Source organism: Stylophora pistillata, chromosome 6, assembly GCF_964205215.1.
Source record: "Stylophora pistillata chromosome 6, jaStyPist1.2, whole genome shotgun sequence".
NCBI classification, from domain to species: Eukaryota; Metazoa; Cnidaria; class Anthozoa; order Scleractinia; family Pocilloporidae; genus Stylophora; species Stylophora pistillata.
Genome location: NC_142524.1, coordinates 14,402,462 through 14,415,217, shown reverse-complemented (window position 1 = coordinate 14,415,217; position 12,756 = coordinate 14,402,462). Strand labels below are relative to the sequence as shown.

Genomic DNA, 12,756 nt, shown 5'->3' with positions numbered 1-12,756 from the left:
CAACCGCGTCAAATAGGCAAGCCAATTTTAGTCGTCAAATGTCTAACTAAACGATTGCCTTAAATGGTTTCATGTCCTGTTGTTTATAAATAAAACTTGTCATACATCACAAAAGTACATTTATGTAAGTCCTTTAACTTCTAGGCGCTAGTAAAACTGGTTAGCGACAGAACTGACTACCAGCGTAGAAAAACTTCCGGTGTCGTACAGCGTTAGTCATTTATTAATAAAAGCTGATATCAATTAACAGTTCTTTACAAACGCGTCATTATAAAAAATTACAGCCAAATTTGCGCGATTATTTCGTTTTATATGTGGTATTCCAAAAAATTAACCTTCAACCGTCAACCAATAAGTGACCTCAAATTTAACCGTCAACCGTCAAAAGGGCTTATTTTTAACCGTCAACCGCCAACGTGTCCCCCCCCCCGCCCCCTTCATTAAAACCCTCATAAGATGGGGGAGGGCGCGGTGGCCTCACGATTAGTGCACTCGACTCCGGAACACAAAAGGTGCACTGAGCTGTGCAGACGTGTCTTTGACGGTAGCGGCGGAGCTATCTCACAAATTCCTCTCTTACCCTGAACCTACATATCCTGAAAACCACTAGTATGACGGGTAACGACAAACTACGAAAGGAAAATCAAGCTTTGCGTAATGAAATTGAAGAACTAAAGAACAAACTGCAGAAAGTTTCCGACGACTTGTCAAAGAATCAACATTGCCGACACGTCGAACGAGAATTGTTACCTGGAAAAGCGCATTCTATTGAATTTATGGATCGCCCAAAGAAAGCTTTCAAAAAATTCCTTCGCAAATTGCTATTTCATATCTAAGAAAAAGAAGATAATTATATTCAAATCCCTATGATCATTAAAAAAGTAGGTACATAGGTACACCTTCTCAGTTTAAATGTCTTTTATTCTTTTTCTGTGTGACTGTATAAATAACAACTCTTTGTCCTAAGATATCATGAGACGATTTATGTTATTCAGGTACTTGTCTTGCCCTGCCACGATTAGCTTTCTTGCTATTTGCGGGGCAAACTATTCAACTCTTATTTTATGTAAAAAATCAAAGAACGAATTGTCGTTGTTGTTGTTGTTGTGGTTGAACGGGGGTCCAGGTTCGTACATTGTTTTGTGTTCTTGGGCACTCTTCATCCAGGTGTCTAAATGGGTACCAGCGAATTTAATGCTGGGGGGTAATCCTGCGGTGTACTGGCATCCCATCCAGGGGGGAGTAGAAGTACTCCAAGCCGCTGCATGGTACGGAAACCAGAGTTAAGTGCCGGCCTGATGGGCCACATGGCTCGTAAACAGACGTTACTAAGAGGAGATGAAGCCGTAAAACAAATATGCTATAATGGGTGAGAATACTGAATTTGCTTACGTATGTTACGAAAATCATATTTGAGACCAATGAGAAGTGTGAAATGTACAGAGGTGAAAATGAAACAGAAAAAAAAATTAAAAGGCAGAAGCAGTGGGGATGTACGTTTTTCCTTTCTTAGTGCGACAGAAAATTGTGCAATTTCAAATGTATACAAGTATCTCAGTGCAACCTTGCACTAAGTATTGTTAAATTTCTTCAAGATGATTTCTTTCTCTTTTTGGATGAAGTTTTTGTTCAACCCACGCTGTCCAGATGACCCACGTGGATCTTTGCTGGTCAAGAAGACCTGGGATCATAAACTTTTTTTATTTAAAGTAAGATTATTTTACCGTTTAAATCGGCAAGTTATGTGGCTCCGAATTATTATCTTCTCGGCCACTGCCGTGACACTAAAAAGGACGATAAACATTTCAAAATAATTTCACAGTGGCATCCATCGACGCATAATATAAATCAAAACATTTTCTTGCACCAATATCTCAATATAGGTGATCTGCACATCACGACAGTTTTGAGGACATTTTTTTTTTTTTTTTAAAGCACGTCACTGATCGAACCAGCAACTAATGCCAATAAAATATATATAACTGGACGCATACTCGCGCTCACTCGGGCCTTCTGCTCAGCGGAAAGAAGGTATGTTTTTTGTGCCTGTATTTGCCTAAGTTTTTTTTTATGCATTTATTGGATTATACTGTAACTGCTTTCTGTCTTGATATACCGGAGAAGCAGGTTACTCACATATATATATTCTGTATATAGAGAGCTGAAAACAGTATTTTTTTATGTAGTGTGAAGGCCCTTTCCTGGGGTGGAGGGGGGAGGTAACGCGATACATCATTGGCTATTATTTCAATACTTACTAGTAGACACCATTTCCGTTATTATTTTTTTGTGTGTTGATTTGATTAAATTTTGTTTAAGGCCTTCACGTTAAAGGCTAGCGTAGCGGGGTGAGACATTGGCCGAACAGACTGTCTTCTTCACCCTTTAACTCCCGCGAGTGACCAACAAAGAACTTCCCCTTACAATATCAATACAATATCAAACAGCCAAATGATGAGAATAAAGAAAAACGTCAAGTAGGGGATGATTAGTTAATCAAATACCAAAGTCTTCAAACTTACATCTTAAGAACTTTATGACAGGCATTAAGGAGAATTACTACTGAGATCTTGGTAGTGAAAGGGTTAAGCTTTCTTTTTCTTGGTTAACAAAAAATTACAGGCTGAGATAGCTTTTAAATATAAACAACCTCAAGTGCTAGGGTGATGACACAACCCACGCAAGAAAACCAATTGCTTAATTTTATTATCACCAAAAGAAAAGAAAAAGTCACTACCAAAGCTTATTAGCAGATAAAATATTAACTTTATGGGATTGTTACAGTTGTTCTCATGAGCCTGTGAAATACACTTTTGCATATTTTGTACTATTACCCTCCAATTTGTTTGTTTCCATTGTTACGGTAACTGATTACCGGCAGAAAGATAATAGCCTCGCTATGTCCACGAAACATAATTTATTTAACTGTAAACAACGGGAGATAACTTAACACGAGCTAGCGACTACTCTTGGAACAATCCAACTAAAATTAACTATGTACTTCTCTACGCTTATCTGACCACAAGCAAAGTACTGTCCTTCTCTTTGGCGAAATCTCCTGAAGACTTCCTTCGCAGTATTGCACTCAACGGTAAACAACTCTGGACTTGACAGCAGAATGTCAGTATCACAACCAAACGGGAAAATCCCTTCTCTTGTCACGTGTCACACAATATCACTTGGGTATCACAAACTGGGAACGAAGTCCCAAATCACTACAACAACCTGACTAGCGAGCCGCTTATATAAATAACTCTATTTTTAAACTGATGAGTCATAGTTCTAGAAAATTCTTAAAAAAAAAAAACATATTCACGGTGACATTGACTTTCGCGAACTTTCCAGAGAATTCCGATCCTTGTAACACCATTTGAATAAAAAATTGCATCAAACTATCAAGGGAAGGTTCCTCGAGAAGAACACTTGTATCTTGGGGCTGCCCTCTACCATACATGTACAAATCTTTAGCATGATAATAAAATATTTTGAACCACATATTACTATTACAATAGATTGCAACAGCAACACACCTTACAGAGAGTATAAATGAATGTAGCTTTTTAGAAGTGAGCTACTCAAAGGCTCTTCGTAAAAAGGTACAGTACTGGTATCTCTCTACAGCACTTGCTTGGTGAACAGTACCAGAGTAGCCTTCACTGTATTCATAGTTAAGGCTGTTATCAAATCTGGCTGCATTAAAAACGCCTGTCTGATTTCCAATGTATATATAAGATTATGTGCAGAGCTGATCCCCTGTGTGTTATTGTAAATTAAAGAGCACAAACTCATTACATAACTTTATCGTCCTGCATTCTCTCCAAAAACTTCCCTCTACTATATGGAGTTACTATTCCCAGGTTTCACCCACGTGACCAATAGCTTAGCAACGGTTACTATCCGCCATCTTGGTGTCCCTCGAGCGTAAACAAACCGTACCTAACGAAGAGTTCATGTGAGAAAGAAGGGATGGCTTTATGCATTCTTGTTGACTGTTCGAGCAAAAGTGGAAAGCATAAAGGCTAAGGATTTTTTCGTATAATAGTTTAATAATTTTACTATTTCTTACGTATATGAGAACGATCCTTCGCAGTAAAGCACTATTTGAGCAATAGTGAAAATCAGACCTGAAAAAAAAAAAAATTTCAAGCCTGTACGGGATTCGAACCACTGACCTCTGCGATACTAGTGCAGCGCTCTACCAATTGAGCTAACAAGCCAACTGGGAGCAGGCCATCAAATTAATTCGACATAAACCCGTAGATGATAAATCAAACGACAACAAACATATGAAACATATGTGTGAACTGCGGTTATGAGACGTATATGAGAACGATCCTTCGCAGTAAAGCACTATTTGAGCAATAGTGAAAATCAGTGAAAATTTTCACTATTGCTCAAATAGTGCTTTACTGCGAAGGATCGTTCTCATATACGTCTCATAACCGCAGTTCACACATATGTTTCATATGTTTGTTGTCGTTTGATTTATCATCTACGGGCTTATGTCGAATTAATTTGATGGCCTGCTCCCAGTTGGCTTGTTAGCTCAATTGGTAGAGCGCTGCACTAGTATCGCAGAGGTCAGTGGTTCGAATCCCGTACAGGCCTGAAATTTTTTTTTTTTTCAGGTCTGATTTTCACTATTGCTCAAACAGTGCTTTACTGCGAAGGATCGTTCTCATATACGTCTCATAACCGCAGTTCACACATATGTTTCATATGTTTGTTGTCGTTTGATTTATCATCTACGGGTTTATGTCGAATTAATTTGATGGCCTGCTCCCAGTTAGCTTGTTAGCTCAATTGGTAGAGCGCTGCACTAGTATCGCAGAGGTCAGTGGTTCGAATCCCGTACAGGCCTGAAATTTTTTTCAGGTCTGATTTTCACTATTGCTCAAATAGTGCTTTACTGCGAAGGATCGTTCTCATATACGTCTCATAACCGCAGTTCACACATATATTTCATATGTTTGTTGTCGTTTGATTTATCATCTACGGGTTTATGTCGAATTAATTTGGTGGCCTGCTCCCAGTTGGCTTGTTAGCTCAATTGGTAGAGCGCTGCACTAGTATCGCAGAGGTCAGTGGTTCGAATCCCGTACAGGCCTGAAATTTTTTTCAGGTCTGATTTTCACTATTGCTCAAATAGTGCTTTACTGCGAAGGATCGTTCTCATATACGTCTCATAACCGCAGTTCACACATATGTTTCATATGTTTGTTGTCGTTTTACTATTTCTATAGCGAAAAATTCATTGGATATATGATCTAATGCGCTATACCTAAGATCATTACAAATCAAGGGGAAGAACAGAAGGAACTAGAAGTTGTTGTATGGTTCGAGGCTTGCGGCTGTTGTAGATCCTCGCTTTTTTGGTCGAGCTTTTCTTCAAGCTTCTTAGCCGATGAGAAATCGATGTCTTTAGCCCTCGCATACGGCACTTCATTGACATATGTCGGCAAAATCGATAAGCATTTTACTTGAGTGCAAGCGAGCTTGGGGTGTCACGAAGACTCAGACCCCGAAAACTCAGACCTCAGACCCCAAAAACTCAGACCCCTCAAAAATCCAAGAGATAAACTCCACTCATGATCACTCCTGGTAATGCCGCGTATATTTTGACCTTTTGGGTCTTGATCCAACTGAAACAGCAAAAACAAGGCCGCAAGTTGCATGTTTCGCAAAACCGTCCGATCGTTGAGTATTAAAACATTATAGAGTGACACAAGACTTCATTTACCTTAGATTTCCTCCATTTTTCTCTTTAATTTTGAGCTTTTCATTCACAGTTGACTGGATCAAATGCGCTCGCTCCAACACCAAAGTATTAAAATGTGGCGTGATTTTGACCACCCGAAAGGGACGTTTGTTTACTTTTTTATACTTCATCGCACAGATCCTTGTTGCTGCTCTGTTAAAATTTTTAAATATTTCGCAATAATAATGGATACAGAGACTCGGCCCACCAGTCCCAAAACGAAGAAAATTTTGCGACCCTTGGGGTAGAGTTCTTAAATGAGGCAGAAAGAGGAAAACAACGGGAAAGAAGACTCGGCATCAGCGCCGTCTCGATTCGCTTCACTGAAGAATCACTCTTGATATTGTTGTCCGTCTTTCGCGTCGGATTTGTTGCATTATTCCACCGGTTATGTTATAAAGCAATTGGTTCATGCTTTATGCTATGCACTAACGAATTATGGAGCACTTCGGAAGGTTGGAGAGCACTTCGAGGGGTCTGAGTTTTCGGGGTCTGAGTTTTCGTAACACCCAGCGAGCTTGCCATGCATTCGAGTAGTTGCCTCTAAATAAAATAAAATACTTGCGATATGTGAGCATGACTCAGCCAGTCCAGCTTTGCATCTCAAGCAATGGGCTGACAAAATAGTCCCATCGTTTTCAGAAATGACCCAAATGTTCACTAAAGGATCATTCATATGCTGTGAATGCCAAACTCGTGCTCTTACGACATACTTGCCGGCGATTACTTTGCCTACAAGTGAGGTTACAAATCCCGACACCATGTGATTAAACGCCTCCAGACTCTTGAACGCCTTGAACTGCTTCTTGGTGTAGAAGCTGGTCTCAAGAACGAGGTAACTCAGCGAGTCCGACACTTCCACAGGAGGCAAGCATTTTGGACTGAACTTCTCGGCTGGTATGCTTGCGGGGTCAACCCCGATGACCGAGATCTTTTGCAAAAATATTTTTTTTATCCAACTCACTAAGCTTTCGGCATACTCAGAGAGCACTGGGATACCTTAAGATGAATGCCAGGTACTTTTATCGCTTTTTTCTTTCTGGATATTCATGTAGTTGGCGAAATAATACGGCGATAAGAGAGAGGGATTCACTATAGAAATCGACTAATTATTCATAAATTTGACACCTGAGGGACACCAACATGGCGGACGCTAACTTCTGCAAAGCTTGTGACGTCACCTGAAACCCAATAATTGTTAGGGTCAACATATGTTGGAAGACCAGGATTTTTTAACTATGTTTCTACTCAATTTATAGTTGCAATGGTTTGCTACATGGGCCTCACTCTCACATGAACACATCAGTTGGTACAAGAAAACGATGTTGAATATCGACTGGCACAGTATTTTATCTTTCTTATATTTTGCCGAATTCTTTCACGACCGTCAAACTTAAACATCTTTTCATTTAACACCCTTTTATCATTTACATCACAGAACAATGTAGATTATATGGGTATACATGATAGAATACTTGCATAGACACATTCCCTAACCTTTATGCTCACGTTTATTCTGCCTGCTTCATGATCACGTCTACACACACGATGAGATTTGCGTTTAAGTTTCTCTCGTTTAACATTAGATAGCTCAGGTGATATAGCATGTTTCTCGTTGAAATTTTCACTCATAAATGTTCGCTCATAAATCATGTACATCTTTGAATGAGTATGAATGACAAGAAAATCTTAGCTTAGTCAACTATAGATACTTCGGACTTGTTACTTCGACACCGAAGTAAACACAATGTGGGTACATATGGCGAATTTAAGTGGGTGACAAGAAAGCTCACGCCATCCGTAATTGAAATGCTTCCTAAAAGATGAAGACATAACGCTCTGAAACGTAGCACAACGCTCTAAAAGATACAACTCTGTCGTCGTACTAAATGGTGATGGACTGAGTCTAAAATTAGCAATCAATATCTACTACAAATGTGATTAAATCATACCTAATTTACAAATGTGAAAATTTAAAAATAGTTATGTATCGAGAACAAAGTTTATAATAAATCCGTCAAAGAGAAGAAGAGTATAACTTTTATTGGACAGCTGAACCCGCTGGTTCTCTTTCTCTGGCAACCGGTTTGACGGCCTTTTATCTTTGAAACACAGAATCATGTCAAGCGAATAGTTTTAGGTTCCCAGTATTGTATACATAAATACAGCTCTGATTCTTCTTTGACAAATATTTATTAGAAATATGAATTAATTCATCACTGGGCATTTTTGAAAAAGGAATCTTATGTTAGACGGTTAAATCGTTCATCGTCTCGTTCCTGGTTCAACACTAGATCAACTTCTTCACCAAGACCCGTTACACTTATGGCTTTATATTTTCCCACTCAGGACTGACACTCCCAAAAGTGGATGTAGCAAAACATCTTTGGATCTCCACTTGATAGGCCATTGCCGCATTTGCACTTGTAGGTTCTCTTGCCACCTGAGCTGGAGCTTGATAACTGAACAAATTTTGCGTCATTTGAATCACAGTTTACACCAATAAACGTCTTATCCTGCCAAAAAAGGATGATGATGATGAGAAATGACGTCGTGAATTCGAGATGTGAGAGGTGAACACATATCTTTTCAGAGATGTTTTTTTGTCCTGTCACGAGCGTGTGACAAACAAAAACTTAAGTCCCCATGAGGAATTGAACCTTATACCTTCTGATCTTATGCTTTGATGCCCTAACACTGAGCTAAAGATGCACCTTTCTCTATTTCTTTATCGAGCTCAAAACTTACCCTATTTCTTATTCCTAATTTTTTTTTCTGTTTGTTAATAGGTAAGTGTACATATTACATCATTTATGATGAACCGAACACGGCCGACGACCGCAATCTGGGACATGGTTTTTCCCGAGTCCTTCATACCGAAATGATGTTATCATGAGTGCAGGTTAGATTCCGGTTTAACAATAGGGTTCAAAAATGTACCATTTATGTTTATTTTTTTTGCTTCAGGGGATTAGGCTCTTTTGTTAAGAGCACAAAGCTTAAACATCGAATCTAAGCTGAATACCTCAGCGCGAAATTTAAAATCATCGGCAATGGCAAAAATGACGAACATAATCTGGTTCGGTGAAGGGGTAAGTAAGTTTTTGTCAACAAAAACTACTTACAAGGTAACTGCGGGAAAATTTGTGTAGACACAGGGAGGGAGGGGTTAAACTCCACAACATAGAAATTCTGAACTCGGGCACTTTCGCGTTATATTAGTTCAAGAGAAAGCTGAAGTAAGAATTCAACAACTAATTCACAATTCAAAAACTTCACGCACTATCACCTTAATGTCTCGATTAAAAAAAGTGTAATTACATGTATATTTTCGATCAAAAGGAAAAGCTAGTATATTGTGCTTTTGTCGCGCGACTGTTATACGAAAAAAGAAACTTGTTTGACCCAAGCATTCGTGCCTTTGTGAAAATCACTATTGTTCACGCTATTTCCATTCGAGCTAAGCAATAACTGAACCCTCGGCGTGGTCTCATTACCATTTGAAATTTAAAACTTTTCGCGCCGCTGTTATTCGAGCAAAGAAGTTTGTCCGACGTTAACATTCACATAAGTGTTTCTTGAATTAGCCATAACACTAGCGTTCGTGCTGCACAAGCCATACAATAAACTGTCTCTGCAACTTGCTAGTCATACAACCTGTTTCGCCTCTTTCTAAAAATCACGCTCTTTTGTATCGTTGTACGAGACAAACAAAAAAATCTCTCTGCGACATCATCCGTAAAAACAGTTCGGCATAATTTTAGCGCCATTGTCGAACGAGCCAACCATGAATCTCCCTCCGCAATTTCATTGTGCCCAAAGTTTTTACCTTTTCCGTGTCATTTAGTTAATTACCAAATAAAATTTATAACATTTCATCTTTTTTTAATCTTCTGTCTGAGTTTTTATGTTTTCTTTTTTTTTTCTGAAGTGTTCTAGCCATAAACTGAAAAAGTCAGAGTAGGCGAAAAAGAAAATGGTCACAGCAACCTAAACTTAGAAGTCAGCGTGACCTTTTATATTTAGTGCCAATCAAAAACCTCTTCCTCCCTCCCAACTCAATTTTTGTTTTTAAATCTCTTGAGCCGCATGAATGCCTAAGGATCCACCCCTTGGGCAAAAGTCCCTCCACCATTTTTTGAAAATCTGACACATCAGTTTACAGACGTCTCTTTGTTCGAGGTGACCATTGCTTTGATGGTTTCGAGATTGTAATTAGAAAACATGCTATCGTACGTTTAGTGGCAAAATAAACTTGCCCGACAAGTTGGCACTGAACACATTATGTCTGTAAAACGTTGTTAAATGTTGTCCTTTACCTTCCGTTTCAAACGGAAGACGTTGCTAAATGTTTTCCTTTACCGTCCGTTTCAACCCAGTTAAGTTAGCTTTTTTGGTGCTTAAAATGAAAGTTAAATACGCTAAAAATACTCTATTCGCAAAAGGATTGAAATTAAAGACTCAAAAGCGACAAATTTAGCTCTGGAGTCGAGTGGAGTTCGATTCTTAAAAGCGATACAGACTGTAGCTGGAAAATGAAAACTGAACTCGCTGACTTTTACATTTGGACTAATCTTTGGACCAGGAAATAATATTTTAAGTGTTAACATTTTGCAAAAATATTTTTCAAAGGAAGATTTTTTCAAAATCATACAACTTTCAGCATTTTTAATAAGCACTACGTGAATTGTTTGGCCCTGAAGTCAAGTAAGCAACTCTTCCACTGATAAATCTTACACCTAGGTTTCGTTTACGACAGATAGTCAATCGATTTCGCTTCTTCCAATTTAATTAGTTTTGTGGCAAACGCTTTTGCCTCGAGACATTTCTCGGCCATTTTGCTTTGCTTGCCATTTTGAGATCATTTATTGGTAGTTAAAATCTACATATTGACCTTGGGCATTTTTATTGTACATCGCTATTAAGAAAAAACTTTTGGAATAAAAATACAAATTTTGTTTCACTAAAAATCAGAAAAAGAAAACGAAAAGAGGCGGATTTATGCAGCAAGACGACGTTGTACAAGTAGGATTAAAGCTGAAAATTTCATCAACAAACGTTTTGAAAACAAAATGCCAATAACACCGATTTATTATTTCTTCTTTATCCAATATATTAAGAACTGATTTGTAACTTACGTTTGGTTCTGTTATTGAGATTTCTTGACTGGCGTACGTGCCTGTTGGTCCACCAGGGCTGGATGAAGTATTAAAAACACAGGAGCTGGCCCCTGGTCCAGGTGGGCCCTGGGTACCATTGTACCCAGATGGTCCACGATGGCCCGGAACACCGGGTGTTCCAGATGGTCCTGCAGGGCCCTGAGTACCATTATATCCTGGAGGTCCGGCTGGTCCAGTAGGTCCAGTGTCACCATTAGTACCATTGAATCCAGGTGGTCCTATGATGCTCGTGCTGCTACTACTGTTTGTCACCTAGACAATTTAAAAACAATGACAAGAATAATCATAGCAGCAATAACAATGATGGACAACAAAGATAACGATGTGATTGATATTGACACTGATAATAGCAATGAACATGTAATTTATTATAAAACTTTTTATCTGGCAGTTTGTCAACCTTTCGATGACTGGAAAAAATTTGCTGAATGGAAATTCTTGGAGATCCAAGAAAAGTTTTAACAATCGGCGAAATCTCCATGGTGTGAATGAATTTTACTGATATTATTACGTGCTCATTTATCATGTCAGGCTGGATTGGGGTAGATATGTTTTCCCTGCTTATGCGCAGTTTTATCAAATCTCTGTTCTCTCGTTTCTTCAGATTGAAACAAAATGAATCACGATTTTTCTTGTTTTACAATAGGCAAATATCTCAATTCAAAACGTCCACGTCTAAAAATCTGAACTTAAGTTTATTGTTAGAAACGAATAGAAGTTTTGTTATTACTATCTCTTTTATTATCTGCCAACCGGGCTCTTGCAGACTGTAAGAATTTATTCGTTTGACAATAGCCAAAAATACCCACTCGTACACAATGCAAAAACAATCTCCATTTCTGTGTCAGGCAGAGAGGCTTAGCTGTACCACGTACTTTGTAACCAATAGCTTTAATATTATCGAAAGAGACCGTGATAACGTGCAGCTTAGGTCAGCGACTTGGCACTGTATGATATCAGAACATTTGTGACTGGTTGATTTCGAATTTTGGTGATAAAAGCACAATAACAAGCATTTAGTTACATGTACCTTTAGATCCAGTTGCATGATTTTTTGTTGAAAAAGATTAAACTTCTCGTTTACGCTTGTATTCAGACCAATCAAAGTCTGGGCAGCATCTTTTACTGCGATACGAATATCCTGTAGCTCTGTAATTTTGCTCTATGAATACAAAAAACCCACCAAATTAATGAATGGATAGTTAGTAGTAGTTAGTAGTAGTTATGCCTCTTGATTCCCTGGGGAACAAAGGGTCGCAACTACACTCCTCCAACGCACTCGGTTCTGGCCGATTCTTTTCAGCTCGGCCCATGTCAGTCCGGCAGCCCTCGCCTCAGCTCCAATGCTCCTTCGCCAAGTCTGCCTTGGGCGACCCACATAGGGTTTTGATGTTCCAGGTCCCTATCCTGGTCTTGGCCTTTGTCGACAGAAGAGTTGTCGGCGCACCGGCTTCCCGAGGGCTTTCACCGGCCCGCGTCATGAGCTCTACCAGAGAGGACTCTTCCCAAACCAAGACGTCTTCAGATACTGTTCTTGCGGTTTCTGTAACAGGCTTTGTATTATAGAATTGGGTTGTTAGCAATATTCGAACCCCCAACCTGGAGGACCAGTGAATGTTTTTTGTCTGGTCTCTACCCTTCGACTTGTCTGGCATGGGTGGCCTTACCAGGAGACGAATCTCCCGCCAGCATAGCTCTCCAGGTCATAGAGACACGCAAGCCCCCTAACCACGACAAGCTTGCACTCGCTGGGGAGGGATAGATAGTGGGCCTACTGAACTAGGTAGAACATTCCACGTTAGGCTTTCGATGATAATG

At 39.3% G+C, this 12,756-nt stretch overlaps 1 protein-coding gene across 2 annotated transcripts in view; it reads right to left on the bottom strand.

The window, feature by feature from the left end:
* LOC111340704 (uncharacterized) overlaps window positions 1-12,756 on the bottom strand; it is a 185,804-nt gene that overhangs the window by 161,402 nt on the left and 11,646 nt on the right. Inside the window, exons 7-9 of one of the 2 annotated variants that reach the window (XM_088763121.1) lie at window positions 11,969-12,100; window positions 10,897-11,190; window positions 7,252-8,274 (exon numbers count right to left, since the gene is read on the bottom strand). In XM_088763121.1, coding sequence (XP_088619247.1) covers window positions 8,104-8,274; window positions 10,897-11,190; window positions 11,969-12,100 — 597 coding nt within the window. In that variant the 3' untranslated portion in view covers window positions 7,252-8,103. Of the gene's footprint in view, window positions 1-7,251; window positions 8,275-10,896; window positions 11,191-11,968; window positions 12,101-12,756 lie in introns of those variants that run through there. The other variant, XM_088763120.1, reaches the window with a different exon arrangement.